We start from the raw sequence: 22,500 nt of genomic DNA, 5'->3' as shown, positions 1-22,500 counted from the left end.
ACCAAGGACGACAAGGAGGACTCCGAGCTCTTAAAGTTCGTACCACTAAAGAAAGCCACGGCCCTTTTTTCTTCCAATTAGGATATACGGTAAAAGTCACTTTCAAAAAGTTAAGGCAGTCACCCTGACCTTCGTGCAGAGGCAGGATGACCTGTCCCCAGTCTGTCTCCTAGAGATGACATCACACCTGGCTGAGACGCACTGCGCCGCCTGTGCTAACTCATAGTACTGTAGTTCATTGTAGTGTATTGCAGTGTAGATCAAAAAATGACATCTCGCATTTCTCTGAAATTGTCGTCAACTCTAAATGTTTGTTGACGACAGCCAATAAAAAGACCTTGGCGTCTGTGTTTGTTGAATGTGCTTGGTTATGAAACCACAACATGATGCCATGCAACAGGTAGAGGAACCTATAGTGGAGTACCTATAATGGCAAACCTACGACGGAGAAGTAACACTTTGTTTTTTAATCGGCCATGTTTTTGGACCCATAGTGAAATAGTACTAGCTACTGTAATGGCTGTCTTACACATATGTACTAAATATATGACATTATGTTATAACTATATGTACCGTTCACCTTGTGCTTTCCATCCCATCTCTCTCTATGAGTCTTATATCTATAGATATACTAACGTTTACACCTCTCTCTCTTCCCCTCCCTCTCTCCCCTACAGATGCCCCGTGCCAGGCTGTGACAGCCTGGGTCACATCAGTGGGAAGTACGCCACTCATCGCAGTGCCTATGGGTGCCCGCTGGCTGCCCGCAGGCAGAAAGAGGGGATGCTCAATGGTAACCCATTCTCCTGGAAGGCCTTCAAGACGGAGGCCCCCAACTGCCCCACCCCCGGCTGTGATGGATCAGGACACGCCAACGGCAGCTTCCTCACACACCGCAGGTACGGACCAATCACAACACAGAACATAGGGCAGCTTTCTCACACACCGCAGGTATGGACCAATCACAACACAGAACACAAGCCAGCTTCCTCACACACCGCAGGTACGGACCAATCACAACACAGAACATAGGGCAGCTTTCTCACACCCCGCAGGTATGGACAAATCACAACACAGAACACAGGCCAGCTTCCACACCCACTGCAGGTATGGACCAATCACAACACAGAACTCAGGGCAGCTGACAGACAAATGATTACCACTGATTGCGTTACAATTCTAAATGTATCATTTTGTGGTTCATTCATGGTTTTAAATACTCAACTTGATGAAATTGACAATCTTTATTCTTCCTGTTTGTAGTCTCTCTGGCTGTCCCAGAGCCTCCTTTGCCAGAAAGAAAGCCAAGATCCCTGGAGATGAATACCTGAGCACCAAGTTCAGGGCCAGTGACGGTAAGAGAACAACGGAATAGGGAATACCTTTATGTGACAGTCAATGTCTAGTCAATACCCAGCTAGCACATTTGGTTCCTTGGAAGTTGTGGGAACGTATGCTTTTGGTTTCACATTGGTTGTGGGAACGAAGTCATACATTAATCTGAACATTTTTTTTTTGGCGTTCTGAGAAAAGAAGTGAACATTTCCTATGTTCTGGGAACGTTTATCTTTGGTAGCAGAGAGGTTCTGAGAATGTTTTACTCTGGTTCCTTAAAAAAAAAATCTGGGAGTTTTTATCAAATATAGGTCATTTAGAGGTTTTTGAATAGCTTCCTTAAAACGTTCACTGAATGTTTCTTTAAGACTTTTAATAACACTGATAACTTATTTTGGGGTTAACTTTTTTTTTTTACTCCAGGCACAGATAGGACCAATGATGTATATAAACTCTGGATTGCTGATGCTACTGTAGCTATTGGCCATTGAGAGGCTTTGAAACCACTGGTCGGCCATATTGGTACTCCCCAGTAGGAGCAGTCCTTCAAAGGAATGAATGGAATTCTACATCATTTCAATTAAATGTAAAAATGACATGACATTTAAGTATTTTTGTTGTTGTAGTGGGACATGTCCTGGGAAATGTTCTTGTTACATACAACCTCGTGCTAATCACATTAGCCTACGTTAGCTCAACCGTTCTGTGGAAGGGACACCGAACCCGAATAAGTTTTTTAAGATCAGGTGTGGTAAATTAGTGGGCACGGCCAACACACCTGAACACACTTAACAAGAGAAAGGATAATGCATTTCTAAAGCTTTCAAAATATGTTTTATAACGGTGGAGGAGTGCCAAGATGGAGGTGCAGTGGCTTCAACACAGCACCCCCTATTAGTCATCTAGAGTATATATATAAATATGAATCATTGGATAGGACACATGGAAATTATTTTCCTTTGGCATTAATCATGCAAACATATTTTTTTTTATTGTGGCATGGCATCAGTGAGATTCAGACCTGTAATCTTCTGCTCTCTATGCATGGAATTAGTCCATTGCGACACCAGGATGGAGATGGCATGCCATGTTGTTTTATGTATACAAAGCTGTTCATTGTAGTCTATTCAAACAGACCCCGTTTTAAAGGAAACAAGCACTCATTAAGATGAGGTGTGGGCAATTAGTGGGCGCGGCCAACACACCTGAACACACTTAACAAGAGAGAGGAAGAGACAGTTTTGTTGATTCTGCGACAGGAATGTTTTTAAATAACATTCTTAGAACATTCTATGAACATTACTAAAGTTTTCTTGTGGTTTTTATGGAAAGTTTTCTTATAGTTCTCGGAACAATTTGAGAACAGTACTTTAAACAGAACCATGAGGGGAACCTGTAGGAAACGATACGCTGAAGTACTAAAATACTTAAAGGAGAATGTTGTTTCTTAACGTTCTCTGAACTATTTGAGAACATTCCCAATGTCAAACCGGTTGGAGAACGTTCCTAAAACATTACCAACATGTTAATTAAATGTCACCATATTTGAACTTTTAGGAAACGTTCTGTTCAAGTAATGAAATTCAAGAAAATATAAATGATAAATCAATATAACGTTCCTTATACGTCCTGAGGACGTTCCAAAGCCAAGCAACTATCCTGCACCGTTCCCAGAAAGTTGTGGGAAGGTTGTATGTAAAATAACCATAGGACAACCATGCGTTTGCCAAGCTTTAAGAAACATATGGTTCTCGCTACATTATGTGCTAGCTGGGTACAGTTTATCAAACTAGGATGGCCCATTTCTCCTGTCCCCTCTTATAACCTTACGCATCGCAATCACCTCTTCTCTTCCATCCTGTAGTTCTGAACAATGACGAGGACATCAAGCATCTCAACAAGGAGATCAATGAGCTCAACGAGACCAACAACGAGATGGAGACAGACATGGTGAACCTGCAAACACAGGTGTGTGTGTGTGTGTGTGTGTGTGTGTGTGTGTGTGTGTGAACGCTCATGTTTTAAAACCTCATACCCCTTACATTGTGATTTATTGTAAAATGCCTGAGCTCAAGAAAATCTATATACTGTATGTGTAAATAACTGTTGTGCTGTGGTGCAGATCTCATCCATGGAGAAGAACCTGAAGAACATTGAGGTGGAGAACAAGCTGATTGAGGAGCAGAACGAGACGCTCTTCATGGAGCTATCTGGCCTCAGCCACGCCCTGATCCGCAGCCTGGCCAACATCCGCATCCCACACATGGTGAGTTATAAACCATTTATATACTGTTAGATACAGTACTGATAAAGCTGTGGCCGAGTCTCGAACATGCAGACACATACTAATACACACACTGAACAGAAACTAACACAAACACACAAACACACAATCACACTGACACACTGACACAAAAACACAAACACACTGACACACAGACACACAAACACACTGACACACTGACACAAACACACTGACACAAAAACACAAACACACTAACACACAGACACACAAACACACTGTCACACAATCACACTAACACACTAACACACTAACACAAAAACACAAAAACACAAACACACTGACACACTGACACACTGACACACTAACACACTAACACAAACACACTAACACACTAACACAAAAACACAAACACACTAACACACTAACACACTGACACACTGACACAAAAACACAAACACACTGACACAAACACACAAACACACTAACACACTGACACAAACACAAAAACACAAACACACTAACACACTAACACACTGACACACTGACACACTGACACACTGACACAAAAACACAAACACACTGACACAAACACAAACACACAAACACACTAACACACTGACACAAACACACTGACACAAACACAAACACACAAACACACTAACACACTGACACACTGACACAAACACACAAACACAAACACACAATCACACTAACACACTAACACACTAACACAAAAACAAAAACACACTGACACACTGACACAAACACACAAACACACTAACACAAACACACTAACAAACAAAATTCATTGTTTTTCGCATCACAGCAGGAGCCAATCACTGAGCAGAATTTCGACAGATACGTGAGCACCCTGACTGACATGTACACCAACAAGGAGTGCTTCCAGAACCCGGAGAACAAGGCTCTGCTGGAGAGCATCAACAAGGCTGTGAAGAGCATCAAGGTGTGAAAACCTCCACAAGGAAGAAGAGTGAAAGCCACCTAAAAGGAGAGAGGTGGCATCAAGAGACTAGAGTATATTTAAAGAGAATACGAATATAAAAAGGGCATTCAGGTTTTATAAATGGCAACTTAAATTAAACCCAGGGAGCATTCTGTAAAGAAGAAAACGTAACTAGGACCAAAATCCAAACCTGCTGCTGCTGGGATCGGAAGGAGGAAGTGGAATGGAACCAAATCCTTCGGTTTGAATTGATGAACAAAATATATATATCTGTTTCTTTGTTTTATGTTACCTTCATCGTTTTCATGTATGTCCTGTTTTGGAGGCATCTCTGTTTTGGCGGTATCTCTGTTTTGGAGGTATCTCTGTTTTGGAGGCATCTCTGTTTTGGAGGCATCTCTGTTTTGGAGGCATCTCTGTTTTGGAGGCATCTGTGTTTTGGAAGCATCTTTGTTTTGGAAGCATCTTTGTTTTGGAGGCATCTCTGTTTTGGAGGCATCTCTGTTTTGGAGGCATCTCTGTTTTGGAAGCATCTTTGTTTTGGAAGCATCTTTGTTTTGGAGGCATCTCTGTTTTGGAGGCATCTCTAGTTTGGAGGCATCTCTGTTTTGGAGGTATCTCTGTTTTGGAGGTATCTCTGTTTTGGAGGTATCTCTGTTTTGGAGGTATCTCTGTTTTGGAGGCATCTCTGTTTTGGAGGTATCTCTGTTTTGGAGGCATCTCTGTTTTGGAAGCATCTTTCTTTTGGAGGCATCTCTGTTTTGGAGGCATCTCTGTTTTGGAGGCATCTCTGTTTTGGAGGTATCTCTGTTTTGGAGGTATCTCTGTTTTGGAGGTATCTCTGTTTTGGAGGTATCTCTGTTTCGGAGGTATCTCTGTTTCGGAGGTATCTTTTTGACTGTCCCAATTCATACTGTAAATCAAGGTTTAGTTCAGCAACAATTTGGAGATGAAAGAAAGAAAGAACGAAGGATGGAAGTAGTGGTATGATGCCAGAGAAGACAGAGGGTATGACCTGCCGACATGAGGTGAAGAAAACACACTGGAAAACTGTCCACATTGTGTCCCAGAGAAGACACGAAGGCTTCAGAAATGTTGTTCTGGGGCAGGATAAGGTGAGAGTGCTTGTGTATGAGTGGGTAGTGTGTGATACTGAGCACTACAGCACTCCTATTGTGTAGAAGTGAATGGAGAATCCCTGAACTCTGGGGTCTTCTTGAGCAATGGTTCATGTGCTTAGTGTTGTTACTGCAGCAAGATGTCAACATGACTCCACAGCTCTTCAAGCGAAGATTAAGTCACAAATCACTGGTTTCTTTTTCCTCTTCTGAAAATCAACAACCTTCTCTATATATCTGCTGGAAGATCTGAGAGCAACAGATGCAGCCTTCTTTCTTTGAACTGAACGGTGATGGTAATCGAGTGCACACTTGTCTATTCCTGTTAGTTTGTGGTACAATATTTATTGTTATAGAAATTATTTACATGTGTGAATACGCAAATTGTAATGTATTGTCATTTTATGTGTATTTTATTTGATTTGGTCTATTTATAAAAAATAAAAATAAATGTATAGTTAGTAAATCAAAAAATGTAACCCTGCTGATCGATCATGGCCATAAAGATTTAAAATAGGGAGTCTTCTACATCAATATTTAAAAAGCTATTTAGACAACTGTCCACACTTGATTATTTTATATATCTTATTTTATTTTAAATAATTTGTAAACATTTTTAATTGCAAATATTTTATAAATGACAATGTTTTGATAATTTTATAAAGGTTTTCTCCTTCATTTCTGTTATTTCTTTTATCCGTATCTTCAGATACCCACGGCTTAAACAGAAAGTATGTATTTATTATTTATTTCATATTAAATATTGATATGATTGTATATTTATTTTGTTATTTATGTGTGTGTTGTGATGGCTGAGTATCAGTAGTCTTAAAATCCGTTTCTGATATTTAAATAAAATTTAAAAAACCATGCTCAGAAAGAATAAATAGAATATTGTTTGATTTCTTAGGCTTTCCTAGATATATCAGCAGTTGTAAAAGCAAAATAACCAACGAAAGCAATCACTGTTCTGGTGGTGTCAGAGTGGCTTTGTGTCATCGATGACTTATTTGCTTTTTGTCAGGAAAAATAAGACTAAGAAAATAGACAGATATAAGGATCAAATGTTACCTCTCCAAGCGCTTTGTAGCGGCCAACACTGGCTTACCCAAAACATCTTTAATGTACTATAGATGTTTTAATGCCTTTTGATAAATTATTTTTCTCTCTTCATTATTTTCTCTCAATGTGTTGAGCAGAAGCTCCAAAGAGCTCTGTTCCGGAATGTTCCGTCTAGACTGGATGTCTGGGTCTAAGACATGTAAAGGACATCTTCAAGGAAAAACTAAACCATCAAGGAGGATGACCTCTTTGACAATTTATATCACATCCACTTCTACGCCCTTGTAGCCTTATTCTAGATGACATTTGTTGATGCACAAAGTGCCACTACCACTCACTTTCTTTCCTGATTCTTTGCATTCTGCAATGTACGATGTCTGGTCACATGACATGACCAGGGCGTCACATGACATGACCTGGGGCGTCACATGACATGACCGAGAGTTGGGATTGTTTCAGATGCCTTTATTTCTTTGCCAAGATGGCCATAAGTACACTATATATAAATTCTGTATAAATAGAATTTAAAATGCTATATATATATATATATATATATATATATATATATATATATATATATATATATATATATGAATAGAAACATACATATATTTTTCCAGTGTAATTGTTGACTATTTTTCTCTTGTATTAGCTTATCAAAGGAACAGTAGTTGTTTGAGAGTTGTGACGACTAGAGGTGGTTATGACTGTGGTTTTAAAGATACTCAACAAAACTGTCATTGTTTTTTAGGTTTCCTTTTCTTCTCTATCCTTGATCCAAACATGATGATGATAATAATAATAATACATGGGACTTATATAGTGCTTTTTCAAGGACCCAAAGTCGACATGTTGTAAATGCTAATGTCTGTTGTAATGAATCTGAAATGACTGTCGTTTTAACTTAAATGGTTGGCTCTTTGTTCAAGTGTCGTGTGAGTGAGTTCACGTATAGAGGACTCTTCATAGTAGTCACATTGGCTATATTGTGCAGTGCTGTGTCGTTATGATAAGGTTATGATCATGTCAGCCCACTGAGCGGAGTTTTTAAACACGGATCACAATGTTAAAAACCCAGTAGGGAAAGTGTAGTACTTGCTCTGAGTGATCTGTTGCAGCTAGTGGGAGACCCTGTGATAATATGATGAGGTAACCTAGTGGGAGACCCTGTGATAATATGATGAGGTAACCTAGTGGGAGACCCTGTGATAATATGATGAGGTAACCTAGTGGGAGACCCTGTGATAATATGATGAGGTAACCTAGTGGGAGACCCTGTGATAATATGATGAGGTAACCTAGTGGGAGACCCTGTGATAATACGATGAGGTAACCTAGTGGGAGACCCTGTGATAATACGATGAGGTAACCTAGTGGGAGACCCTGTGATAATACGATGAGGTAACCTAGTGGGAGACCCTGTGATAATATGATGAGGTAACCTAGTGGGAGACCCTGTGATAATATGATGAGGTAACCTAGTGGGCATGGATGGTGTAATTAGATTTTAGCCAGTGTAATGAAACTCTCTTGGGCACTTTTTTAAAAACCATTGAAAATGCGAGCATTTGAGTATGGACTTTTTAGAACACACTGGGTTTTGGTCACTAGCAAAGTATCGGTATTCACCCCAGCAGAAGAAACAAAGAACTGTATATTTGACCTGTTTTGTTATATTTAATGTAAATCTAAACACTGATATGTAGAATGCCCTTTGCATCAGTGTTGATTCAATTGATGCTATCCGGTTTTTATACATGCCAGTAATACTCTTCAGACCATACATTTTGTCCAAACCATCTATTCTTTTTATAGACGCGGAAGCAGAGTTTGGCTCGCAGGTTACTGGAAAGAACTGACTAAATCTGCATAATAATATGATACTAGGGCATTAGCCAAAGCCTGCGGCGAAAGCAGGGATTGGATCAAGCCCTCCAAGTGAAAAGAGAGGAACGTGTGGGAGTGGAGATTGAATTGCTGCATTAGAGATCTCCCTCTTGGTTTGGAAGAGGTGTTTGTTGCATAAATATGTGTCCATTACTCAGAATGTCAAAACCTTTTAATGGCTTCTCCTCTTCTGTATTGTGTAACCTTTACTCAGGAAGGAGTTCTTGATGCGTTTAGTTAAGAAAGTAGCTTATTCTTCGCCCGAACCCTTTAATGCATGCGCATAAAACACTAAGAGAGTATGAAGGTTGTGATCATTATCGTATCTTATTTGATATGGCATGACCCCTTTTAAACTAGTTGAACAGCACTGAGATACTGAGATTAAATAGCAAAATGACGGGTCCAACACATTTCTAAAGATTCGGTACAGAACTCAATGTAATCAAGAGTGTTAATGACAACAGCTTGTCCGTTTGATAGGGAGTGATGGACACATTCTTCATAGAAGGAGTTTATGTCTTCCGAATTCGTAATGGTTCAGTATTTTCTAAATGGTCGATTGGGACGGGATAGGAGCACTGAAGCTGGACTGTTGGCACGGACCAGGGTGTTTGACTGGTCGGTTAAATACATGGTCATGTTAACGTTCATGACTGCTGATGAAACGTGACGGAGGAACATGGATGGTATGTGATTGTACCATGGCATGTGATTGTACCATGGTATGTGATTGTACCATGGCATGTGATTGTACCATGGTATGTGATTGTACCATGGCATGTGATTGTACCATGGCATGTGATTGTACCATGGCATGTGATTGTACCATGGCATGTGATTGTACCATGGTATGTGATTGTACCATGGCATGTGATTGTACCATGGCATGTGATTGTACCATGGCATGTGATTGTACCATGGCATGTGATTGTACCATGGCATGTGATTGTACCATGGTATGTGATTGTACCATGGTATGTGATTGTACCATGGCATGTGATTGTACCATGGCATGTGATTGTACCATGGCATGTGAAAATGATCCTTTTCAGTTGATAGTTGTGAATGATGTGGTCTCATGTAGTGGTTGTAAAAACACAGTGTGTCTGTTTGCTCTGATAAACAATGGTCACATACCTGTGAATCTCCCTGAATAATGGTACATATATAAAAAATAAATTACCTAATATGTTAGTCTGTGACAGGCCAGGATACACAGAGATCCCGTGTCTTCTCTTTCCAGGCCTGCTTCACCAGTTAAAAGGAGGACAGGCAAGGCCACATTCGAGTACCCTGTGAACACGTGGGAAGATAGCCCAAAGTTCCCTATTCCGAGCTAGGTGCTGTACACATCTGGAGGCCCCTGAGAATGAGAATGAGAATGAGACCCCTGAGACCCAATCGTTAGGTGCCTATACTTCAAAACATTCTCATCCAATTCAGAAACTCAAAAATGTTTAAAAAAAATATATTAAAAAAAATCAAAGTAGATCACATGAAAGGCAGAAAGGCATGTCTAGTAGAATGGTATAACATGTCATTGAGCTAATCAAACCAAAACCAAACTCCCTCTGTAGGTACTGTAGCTTAAAGCTGTGTGCTTTTATCATGTGTGCCTTTCTCTCTCCACTCATTGCAGGCAAAGGTATGTTTACATTTTAAGAAGTTGGTACAAAATCCTGCTCAAGAGGTTGACAGGGGTGAAGATGCCTTTTTCAGGGGATAAGGGAGGGTTTGGGTGGCTATTCTAAAAAAAAAAAGCTGATTAAATATGTCTTTGACAGGCAGGCAGGCCTGTTGCCGTGGTGACACATTCACGCTGTTACAGAGACACAAAACATCAATATGTTATAATGGGAAAGAAACTGTGACCTAATTACGACGATTCAGGTACCAAACTGCATGGACAGTTTCTGTGAAGGAAAAAAATCAAATGAAAATCAACTTTATTATAGACAATGCATTAGTGTGTAGGGCATTATTTTTTAAACAAGTTGAAACCTCTGTATATATTTGTATTAAAAGAACAGTGTTATTGTTGTTGTATTAAAGAAAAGTTCAACAAACAAAAATAGTACATAGAGTTAGTGACAAAATGCACAGCCAAGGGTTGTCCTTGCTAGCCCATTTTTACAGAGAGATTTCTACTGGCCATTTTCTAGGCATTCACATTATTAATATCCTTTTGGAAATTACAAACTTCCAAAATTACAAGCACTTCCACAATGATAGATAGTAAGGATTTTTGTTACTTTTGTAGAGGTGGTTGTTCCTTTGCTACCAGACAACTCTTGGCTGTGTGTCCTCTGGGTCTCCTGTTTTCTTTTGGAGGTTAACTCTGTAGTTGGGCTGAAATTGTGACTCTGTGTTTGTTCCCATGTTCCTGTGTCAATGTCATAAACTAGAGAAGTGATGTCAGTTATTGTGGGCGTATCAACCATTTTAATGTTATCAATAAAAATTAAATAAAAACATTAATAAAGAATTATAGACAATAGTATCTGTCGCTTTCATTTATTAGTGTGTGTGTGTGTGTGTGTTTGGTTTCGCTATTCTTTTGGGGACCAGAAGTCCGTCTTCACACGAATAGTAAAACAAGAAGAATTCAGACAACTGGGGACATTTTGCGGGTTCCCACAAGGAAAAATACTATTTTAGGCTAAATCGTCTATCTGAATCCAAAACGTGTATGCACAGGAGTGTTTTAGAATATTGGACAGTTGGCTTTCATACTTTTCGAATTCTCAGCGTGGCTCAAGCCATTTCTCTAACTGTCAACACATTCAAATGAAAAGAGGAAGTTTACCGGATTGTGGGGGATTGTGGGTTCGGGCTGTACGTCCCCTTGGATAATGGTCTCAGAACCCTGTAGCTATGTCACAATGGGACTCCGGACTTTCGCGCTCTAGCATCTGTGGACTATGACTTACGCTTAACGGGGTTAGGTTTAGGGTTACAATTCGAGTTAGGGTTAGAATTAGGGTTAGGATTAGGGTTAGGATTAGGGTTAGGATTAGGGTTAGGGAAAATAGGATTTTGAATGGGAATCAAGTGATTGGTCCCCACAAGGAGAGTAAAACAAATGTGTGAGTGTCTGTGTCTATATGTGTGTAGGTGCCATACACTGTATTCTATGTCTATATGTGTGTAGGTGCCATACACTGTATTCTATGTCTATATGTGTGTAGGTACCATACACTGTATTCTATGTCTATATGTGTGTAGGTGCCATACACTGTATTCTATGTCTATATGTGTGTAGGTGCCATACACTGTATTCTATGTCTATATGTGTGTAGGTGCCATACACTGTATTCTATGTCTATATGTGTGTAGGTGCCATACACTGTATTCTATGTCTATATGTGTGTAGGTGCCATACACTGTATTCTATGTATATACAGTGCCTTGCGAAAGTATTCGGCCCCCTTGAACTTTGCGACCTTTTGCCACATTTCAGGCTTCAAACATAAAGATATAAAACTGTCTTTTTTTGTGAAGAATCAACAACAAGTGGGACACAATCATGAAGTGGAACGACATTTATTGGATATTTCAAACTTTTTTAACAAATCAAAAACTGAAAAATTGGGCATGCAAAATTATTCAGCCCCTTTACTTTCAGTGCAGCAAACTCTCTACAGAAGTTCAGTGAGGATCTCTGAATGATCCAATGTTGACCTAAATGACTAATGATGATAAATACAATCCACCTGTGTGTAATCAAGTCTCCGTATAAATGCACCTGCACTGTGATAGTCTCAGAGGTCCGTCAAAAGCGCAGAGAGCATCATGAAGAACAAGGAACACACCAGGCAGGTCCGAGATACTGTTGTGAAGAAGTTTAAAGCCGGATTTGGATACAAAAAGATTTCCCAAGCTTTAAACATCCCAAGGAGCACTGTGCAAGCGATAATATTGAAATGGAAGGAGTATCAGACCACTGCAAATCTACCAAGACCTGGCCGTCCCTCTAAACTTTCAGCTCATACAAGGAAAAGACTGATCAGAGATGCAGCCAAGAGGCCCATGATCACTCTGGATGAACTGCAGAGATCTACAGCTGAGGTGGGAGACTCTGTCCATAGGACAACAATCAGTAGTATATTGCACAAATCTGGCCTTTATGGAAGAGTGGCAAGAAGAAAGCCATTTCTTAAAGATATCCATAAAAAGTGTTGTTTAAAGTTTGCCACAAGCCACCTGGGAGACACACCAAACATGTGGAAGAAGGTGCTCTGGTCAGATGAAACCAAAATTGAACTTTTTGCAACAATGCAAAACGTTATGTTTGGCGTAAAAGCAACACAGCTCATCACCCTGAACACACCATCCCCACTGTCAAACATGGTGGTGGCAGCATCATGGTTTGGGCCTGCTTTTCTTCAGCAGGGACAGGGAAGATGGTTAAAATTGATGGGAAGATGGATGGAGCCAAATACAGGACCATTCTGGAAGAAAACCTGATGGAGTCTGCAAAAGACCTGAGACTGGGAGGGAGATTTGTCTTCCAACAAGACAATGATCCAAAACATAAAGCAAAATCTACAATGGAATGGTTCAAAAATAAACATATCCAGGTGTTAGAATGGCCAAGTCAAAGTCCAGACCTGAATCCAATCGAGAATCTGTGGAAAGAACTGAAAACTGCTGTTCACAAATGCTCTCCATCCAACCTCACTGAGCTCGAGCTGTTTTGCAAGGAGGAATGGGAAAAAATGTCAGTCTCTCGATGTGCAAAACTGATAGAGACATACCCCAAGCGACTTACAGCTGTAATCGCAGCAAAAGGTGGCGCTACAAAGTATTAACTTAAGGGGGCTGAATAATTTTGCACGCCCAATTTTTCAGTTTTTAATTTGTTAAAAAAGTTTGAAATATCCAATAAATGTCGTTCCACTTCATGATTGTGTCCCACTTGTGGTTGATTCTTCACAAAAAAATACAGTTTTATATCTTTATGTTTGAAGCCTGAAATGTGGCATAAGGTCGCAAAGTTCAAGGGGGGCGAATACTTTTGCAAGGCACTGTATGTGTGTAGGTGCCATACACTGTATTCTATGGCTATATGTGTGTAGGTGCCATACACTGTATTCTATGTCTATATGTGTGTAGGTGCCATACACTGTATTCTATGTCTATATGTGTGTAGGTGCCATACACTGTATTCTATGTCTATATGTGTGTAGGTGCCATACACTGTATTCTATGTCTATATGTGTGTAGGTGCCATACACTGTATTCTATGTCTATATGTGTGTAGGTGCCATACACTGTATTCTATGTCTATATGTGTGTAGGTGCCATACACTGTATTCTATGTCTATATGTGTGTAGGTGCCATACACTATATTCTATGTCTATATGTGTGTAGGTGCCATACACTATATTCTATGTCTATATGTGTGTAGGTGCCATACACTATATTCTATGTCTATATGTGTGTAGGTGCCATACACTGTATTCTATGTATATATGTGTGTAGGTGCCATACACTGTATTCTATGTCTGTGTCTATATGTGTGTAGGTGCCATACACTATATTCTATGTATGTGTCTATATGTGTGTAGGTGCCATACACTGTATTCTATGTCTGTGTCTATATGTGTGTAGGTGCCATACACTATATTCTATGTCTGTGTCTATATGTGTGTAGGTGCCATACACTATATTCTATGTATGTGTCTATATGTGTGTAGGTGCCATACACTCTATTCTGTGTCTATATGTGTGTAGGTGCCATACACTGTATTCTATGTCTATATGTGTGTAGGTGCCATACACTGTATTCTGTGTCTATATGTGTGTAGGTGCCATACACTGTATTCTATGTCTATATGTGTGTAGGTGACATACACTGTATTTTATGTCTATATGTGTGTAGGTGCCATACACTATATTCTATGTCTATATGTGTGTAGGTGACATACACTGTATTTTATGTCTATATGTGTGTAGGTGCCATACACTATATTCTATGTCTATATGTGTGTAGGTGCCATACACTGTATTCTATGTCTATATGTGTGTAGGTGCCATACACTGTATTCTATGTCTATATGTGTGTAGGTGCCATACACTGTATTCTATGTCTATATGTGTGTAGGTGCCATACACTGTATTCTATGTCTATATGTGTGTAGGTGCCATACACTATATTCTATGTCTATATGTGTGTAGGTGCCATACACTATATTCTATGTCTATTTCTATATGTGTGTAGGTGCCATACACTGTATTCTGTGTCTAATTCTATATGTGTGTAGGTGCCATACACAGTATTCTGTGTCTAATTCTATATGTGTGTAGGTGCCATACACTGTATTCTGTGTCTGTGTCTATATGTGTGTAGGTGCCATACACTGTATTCTATGTCTATATGTGTGTAGGTGCCATACACTATATTCTATGTATGTGTCTATATGTGTGTAGGTGCCATACACTGTATTCTGTGTCTATATGTGTGTAGGTGCCATACACTGTATTCTATGTCTATATGTGTGTAGGTGCCATACACTGTATTCTATGTCTATATGTGTGTAGGTGCCATACACTGTATTCTATGTTTATATGTGTGTAAGTGTCATACACTGTATTCTATGTTTATATGTGTGTAGGTGCCATACACTGTAAACTATGTCTAATTCTATATGTGTGTAGGTGCCATACACTGTATTATATGTCTATGTCTATATGTGTGTAGGTGACATACACTGTATTCTATGTCTATATGTGTGTAGGTGCCATACACTGTATTCTATGTATATATGTGTGTAGGTGCCATACACTATATTCTGTGTCTATATGTGTGTAGTTGCCATACACTGTAATCTATGTCTATATGTGTGTAGGTGCCATACACTGTATTATATGTATGTGTCTATATGTGTGTTTGTGCCATACACTGTATTCTATGTCTATATGTGTGTAGGTGCCATACACGGTATTCTATGTCTAATTCTATATGTGTGTAGGTGCCATACACTGTATTCTATGTTTATATGTGTGTAGGTGCCATACACTGTATTCTATGTATGTGTCTATATGTGTGTAGGTGCCATACACTGTATTCTATGTCTATATGTGTGTAGGTGCCATACACTGTGTTCTATGTCTGTGTCTATATGTGTGTAGGTGCCATACACTGTATTCTATGTCTATATGTGTGTAGGTGCCATACACTGTATTCTATGTTTATATGTGTGTAGGTGCCATACACTGTATTCTATGTTTATATGTGTGTAGGTGCCATACACTGTATTCTGAGTCTATATATGTGTAGGTGCCATACACTGTATTCTGAGTCTATATGTGTGTAGGTGCCATACACTGTATTCTATGTCTATATGTGTGTAGGTGCCATACACTGTATTCTATGTCTATATGTGTGTAGGTGCCATACACTGTATTCTATGTCTATATGTGTGTAGGTGCCATACACTGTATTCTATGTCTATATGTGTGTAGGTGCCATACACTGTATTCTATGTCTATATGTGTGTAGGTGCCATACACTGTATTCTGTGTCTATATGTGTGTAGGTGTCATACACTGTATTCTATGTTTATATGTGTGTAGGTGCCATACACTGTATTCTATGTCTATATGTGTGTAGGTGCCATACACTGTGTTCTATGTCTATATGTGTGTAGGTGCCATACACTGTATTCTATGTCTATATGTGTGTAGGTGCCATACACCGTATTTTGTGTCTATATGTGTGTAGATGCCATACACTCATTGCCGATTTTAGCATGTCAATCTTGGTGGGGCGAACTCAAAAAAAGGATAACGTTTTAGATGCATGCCAGCAAAGCCACTACACAACAACACTAAACAATACATGAATTGCACTATAACGGTGACAAGCGGTTCCCACAACCTGGGCCTACATAAATCTGTCCCAACAGCAGAGCTTTATTTTCAGCACCATGGAGTACACCTGGCTATCAGCGGAGCCTTGTCTGGCAGCGAAACAGTTCATTCTGCCTCATTTACTGCGTTTTTAAAAAACATAGCTGATATGGCCGACCATTTCTCCCTGGAATATTACATCAGTTATGCAGCAGCATATAAGACATTTTTGGACTCACCTTGTTGTGCGCCGCGGTCCTCCGTCGGCAAATTTTGTCATCAAAGAAAAAGATTTACAATTCCGAGTTGAATGACCGCTCAAAATGTGCGGTTAGCCACCGTCACCGATTCCATCCAAACCACTCAATGTTGAATTTGCGATTTCCAATTTGTTGTGTAATGTTTATGTCTAATGGCCGATGAGCACCGATGCGTTTTATCTGTAATTTATCTTCATTGTTTATCTTCATATGACAAGGATTAAAAAGGATTTGCCAGTAGATTGTCGACTTGACTCATGATGATGACTGCTAGCTAAGATTGTGAAAGTGTGATGTTGACATGATCAGTCCAATCAAAGCGACTGTAGATATAACGTGATTTGATGTCATTTTATCTGTGGCCAATGACTTTGTGCCTTCTTGGAAGGGCACTTCTAATGTAACTCTATGGCAGCACCCTAAAGGCTCACATTCTTGATGTCTACCCTTACTAAAAGCGGGTGACAGTGTCCCCATGAGTGACAGAACACTGAGCCAATCACGGTGCAATGCTGAGCCAATCACAGTGCAATGCTCCTATTTTCTGCTGGCCTGCCCCATCACCACTGAAAGCACTGAGCTAAGCTGAAACACCTGCATTTTGGAGCTGCCTGTTTGTATGCGGCTTTATTAACTCAATGATATATCATTGTTTTACATTGTTTACAAACTGATATGTGACACGTATTAAAGCCAAAATAACAGGCAAAAACTGGTGGGGCCCTGCCCTGAATGACAGGTCGCCACTGCACACAGTGTAGGCTGCCTGTGTCTATATGTGTGTAGATGCCATACACTGTAGGCTGCCTGTGTCTATATGTGTGTAGATGCCATACACTGTAGGCTGCCTGTGTCTATATGTGTGTAGATGCCATACACTGTATGCTGCCTGTGTCTATATGTGTGTAGATGCCATACACTGTAGGCTGCCTGTGTCTATATGTGTGTAGATGCCATACACTGTAGGCTGCCTGTGTCTATATGTGTGTAGATGCCATACACTGTAGGCTGCCTGTGTCTATATGTGTGTAGATGCCACACACTGTAGGCTGCCTGTGTCTATATGTGTGTAGATGCCATACACTGTAGGCTGCCTGTGTCTATATGTGTGTAGATGCCATACACTGTAGGCTGCCTGTGTCTATATGTGTGTAGATGCCATACACTGTAGGCTGCCTGTGTCTATATGTGTGTAGATGCCATACACTGTATGCTGCCTGTGTCTATATGTGTGTAGATGCCATACACTGTAGGCTGCCTGTGTCTATATGTGTGTAGATGCCATACACTGTAGGCTGCCTGTGTCTATATGTGTGTAGATGCCATACACTGTAGGCTGCCTGTGTCTATATGTGTGTAGATGCCATACACTGTAGGCTGCCTGTGTCTATATGTGTGTAGATGCCACACACTGTAGGCTGCCTGTGTCTATATGTGTGTAGATGCCATACACTGTATGCTGCCTGTGTCTATATGTGTGTAGATGCCATACACTGTAGGCTGCCTGTGTCTATATGTGTGTAGATGCCATACACTGTAGGCTGCCTGTGTCTATATGTGTGTAGATGCCATACACTGTAGGCTGCCTGTGTCTATATGTGTGTAGATGCCATACACTGTATGCTGCCTGTGTCTATATGTGTGTAGATGCCATACACTGTAGGCTGCCTGTGTCTATATGTGTGTAGATGCCATACACTGTAGGCTGCCTGTGTCTATATGTGTGTAGATGCCATACACTGTATGCTGCCTGTGTCTATATGTGTGTAGATGCCATACACTGTAGGCTGCCTGTGTCTATATGTGTGTAGATGCCATACACTGTAGGCTGCCTGTGTCTATATGTGTGTAGATGCCATACACTGTAGGCTGCCTGTGTCTATATGTGTGTAGATGCCATACACTGTATGCTGCCTGTGTCTATATGTGTGTAGATGCCATACACTGTAGGCTGCCTGTGTCTATATGTGTGTAGATGCCATACACTGTAGGCTGCCTGTGTCTATATGTGTGTAGATGCCATACACTGTAGGCTGCCTGTGTCTATATGTGTGTAGATGCCACACACTGTAGGCTGCCTGTGTCTATATGTGTGTAGATGCCATACACTGTAGGCTGCCTGTGTCTATATGTGTGTAGATGCCATACACTGTAGGCTGCCTGTGTCTATATGTGTGTAGATGCCATACACTGTAGGCTGCCTGTGTCTATATGTGTGTAGATGCCATACACTGTAGGCTGCCTGTGTCTATATGTGTGTAGATGCCATACACTGTAGGCTGCCTGTGTCTATATGTGTGTAGATGCCATACACTGTAGGCTGCCTGTGTCTATATGTGTGTAGATGCCACACACTGTAGGCTGCCTGTGTCTATATGTGTGTAGATGCCATACACTGTAGGCTGCCTGTGTCTATATGTGTGTAGATGCCATACACTGTAGGCTGCCTGTGTCTATATGTGTGTAAAAGCCATACACTGTAGGCTGCCTGTGTCTATATGTGTGTAGATGCCATACACTGTAGGCTGCCTGTGTCTATATGTGTGTAGATGCCACACACTGTAGGCTGCCTGTGTCTATATGTGTGTAGATGCCACACACTGTAGGCTGCCTGTGTCTATATGTGTGTAGATGCCATACACTGTAGGCTGCCTGTGTCTATATGTGTGTAGATGCCATACACTGTAGGCTGCCTGTGTCTATATGTGTGTAAAAGCCATACACTGTAGGCTGCCTGTGTCTATATGTGTGTAGATGCCACACACTGTAGGCTGCCTGTGTCTATATGTGTGTAGATGCCATACACTGTAGGCTGCCTGTGTCTATATGTGTGTAGATGCTATACACTGTAGGCTGCCTGTGTCTATATGTGTGTAGATGCTATACACTGTAGGCTGCCTGTGTCTATATGTGTGTAGATGCCATACACTGTAGGCTGCCTGTGTCTATATGTGTGTAGATGCCATACACTGTAGGCTGCCTGTGTCTATATGTGTGTAGATGCTATACACTGTAGGCTGCCTGTGTCTATATGTGTGTAGATGCTATACACTGTAGGCTGCCTGTGTCTATATGTGTGTAGATGCCATACACTGTAGGCTGCCTGTGTCTATATGTGTGTAGATGCCATACACTGTAGGCTGCCTGTGTCTATATGTGTGTAGATGCCATACACTGTAGGCTGCCTGTGTCTATATGTGTGTAGATGCTATACACTGTAGGCTGCCTGTGTCTATATGTGTGTAGATGCCATACACTGTAGGCTGCCTGTGTCTATATGTGTGTAGATGCCATACACTGTATGCTGCCTGTGTCTATATGTGTGTAGATGCCATACACTGTAGGCTATGGGTTGCCTGAAATAAAACAATTTAAAATACTCTCTCTTTTTTTGTTGATTGCCAAAATGGAGGACCGTTTTTGATGTCATGTTGCGCACTGACCTGAATGAGCACTGAAGTGGATGAGCACTGATGTGGATGAGCACTGACGTGGATGAGCACTGACATCTGCTGGGCTACATGGAATCTACAAGTTGTAGAATCTCAAATGTTGTGTTTACTGGGATATTTAAATCAGATAATTGAGTCAGCGGTAGAAATCATATAGGATCTATAAAAATAGAAATGACCATAGGCAATTTTTCTTAGGCTGCTATACATATAACAGGACATCATACATACTGTAATCGTGGGGTAGAGGTAGCCTACGACATCATTCAGCTCTTATATGATGTCCTAACTAACAACCCTAACCCTCTATGTCAAGCTGTGTCAGAGGAAGGCTCTCTATATCAGGCGATGTCAGAGGAAGGCCCTTTATATCAGGCGGTGTCAGAGGAAGGCCCTCTATATCAGACGGTGTCAGAGAAGGCCCTCTATATCAGACGGTGTCCGAGGAAGGCCCTTTATATCAGGCGGTGTCCGAGGAAGGCCCTTTATATCAGACGGTGTCCGAGGAAGGCCCTCTATATCAGACGGTGTCCGAGGAAGGCCCTTTATATCAGACGGTGTCCGAGGAAGGCCCTTTATATCAGGCGGTGTCCGAGGAAGGCCCTTTATATCAGGCGGTGTCCGAGGAAGGCCCTTTATATCAGACGGTGTCCGAGGAAGGCCCTTTATATCAGGCGGTGTCAGAGGAAGGCCCTCTATATCAGGCGGTGTCAGAGGAAGGCCCTCTATATCAGGCGGTGTCAGAGGAAGGCCCTCTATATCAGACGATGTCAGAGGAAGGCCCTCTACATCAGACGGTGTCAGAGGAAGGCCCTCTATATCAGACGATGTCAGAGGAAGGCCCTCTATATCAGGCGGTGTCAGAGGAAAGGCCCTCTATATCAGGCAGTGTCAGAGAAGGCCCTCTATATCAGACGATGTCAGAGGAAGGCCCTCTACATCAGACGGTGTCAGAGGAAGGCCCTCTATATCAGACGATGTCAGAGGAAGGCCCTCTATATCAGGCGGTGTCAGAGGAAAGGCCCTCTATATCAGACGGTGTCAGAGGAAGGCCCTCTATATCAGGCGGTGTCCGAGGAAGGCCCTTTATATCAGGCGGTGTCAGAGGAAGGCCCTCTATATCAGGCGGGGTCAGAGGAATGCCCTCTATATCAGACGGTGTCAGAGGAAGGCCCTCTATATCAGGCGGGGTCAGAGGAATGCCCTCTATATCAGACGGTGTCAGAGGAAGGCCCTCTATATCAGACGATGTCAGAGGAAGGCTCTCTATATCAGACGATGTCAGAGGAAGGCCCTTTATATCAGGCGGTGTCAGAGGAAGGCCCTCTATATCAGACGGTGTCAGAGAAGGCCCTCTATATCAGACGGTGTCAGAGGAAGGCCCTCTATATCAGGCGGTGTCAGAGGAAAGGCCCTCTATATCAGGCGGTGTCAGAGGAAAGGCCCTCTATATCAGACGATGTCAGAGGAAGGCCCTCTATATCAGACGATGTCAGAGGAAGGCCCTCTATATCAGGCGGTGTTAGAGGAAGGCCCTCTATATCAGGCGGGGTCAGAGGAATGCCCTCTATATCAGGCAGTGTCAGAGGAAGGCCCTCTATATCAGACGGTGTCAGAGAAGGCCCTCTATATCAGACGGTGTCAGAGGAAGGCCCTCTATATCAGGCGGTGTCAGAGGAAAGGCCCTCTATATCAGACGATGTCAGAGGAAGGCCCTCTATATCAGGCGGTGTTAGAGGAAGGCCCTCTATATCAGGCGGGGTCAGAGGAATGCCCTCTATATCAGGCAGTGTCAGAGGAAGGCCCTCTATATCAGACGATGTCAGAGGAAGGCCCTCTATATCAGGCGGTGTCAGAGGAAGGCCCTCTATATCAGATGGTGTCAGAGGAAGGCCCTCTATATCAGGCGGTGTCAGAGGAAGGCCCTCTATATCAGATGGTGTCAGAGGAAGGCCCTCTATATCAGACGATGTCAGAGGAAGGCCCTCTATATCAGGCTGTGTCAGAGGAAGGCCCTCTATATCAGGCTGTGTCAGAGGAAGGCCCTCTATATCAGGCTGTGTCAGAGGAAGGCCCTCTACATCAGACGGTGTCAGAGGAAGGCCCTCTATATCAGGCGGTGTCAGAGGAATGCCCTCTATATCAGGCAGTGTCAGAGGAAGGCCCTCTATATCAGACGATGTCAGAGGAAGGCCCTCTATATCAGGCGGTGTCAGAGGAAGGCCCTCTATATCAGATGGTGTCAGAGGAAGGCCCTCTATATCAGGCGGTGTCAGAGGAAGGCCCTCTATATCAGATGGTGTCAGAGGAAGGCCCTCT

General features: G+C 41.7%; 1 protein-coding gene across 8 annotated transcripts in view; it reads left to right on the top strand.

The window, feature by feature from the left end:
* The window catches only part of myt1b (myelin transcription factor 1b), a 58,821-nt gene extending 47,719 nt beyond the window's left edge, over positions 1-11,102 (top strand). For 5 of the 8 annotated variants that reach the window (XM_036988878.1, XM_036988877.1, XM_036988881.1 and 2 more), the window contains 6 exons: positions 1-35; positions 678-899; positions 1,264-1,355; positions 3,200-3,303; positions 3,458-3,601; positions 4,407-11,102. The exon at positions 1-35 is cut by the window's left edge and continues 49 nt beyond it. In XM_036988878.1, the coding sequence (XP_036844773.1) occupies positions 1-35; positions 678-899; positions 1,264-1,355; positions 3,200-3,303; positions 3,458-3,601; positions 4,407-4,550 (741 nt within the window). In that variant the 3' untranslated portion in view covers positions 4,551-11,102. The remainder of the gene's footprint in view (positions 36-677; positions 900-1,263; positions 1,356-3,199; positions 3,304-3,457; positions 3,602-4,406) is intronic. The other 3 variants (XM_036988884.1, XM_036988879.1, XR_005053352.1) reach the window with 2 other exon arrangements.
* Positions 11,103-22,500: the final 11,398 nt, after the last annotated feature.

Source organism: Oncorhynchus mykiss, chromosome 9 (assembly GCF_013265735.2).
Source record: "Oncorhynchus mykiss isolate Arlee chromosome 9, USDA_OmykA_1.1, whole genome shotgun sequence".
Classification (NCBI taxonomy): domain Eukaryota; kingdom Metazoa; phylum Chordata; class Actinopteri; order Salmoniformes; family Salmonidae; genus Oncorhynchus; species Oncorhynchus mykiss.
Note: the sequence above shows the minus strand (reverse complement) of the source record. Positions and strands in the feature narration are given on the sequence as shown.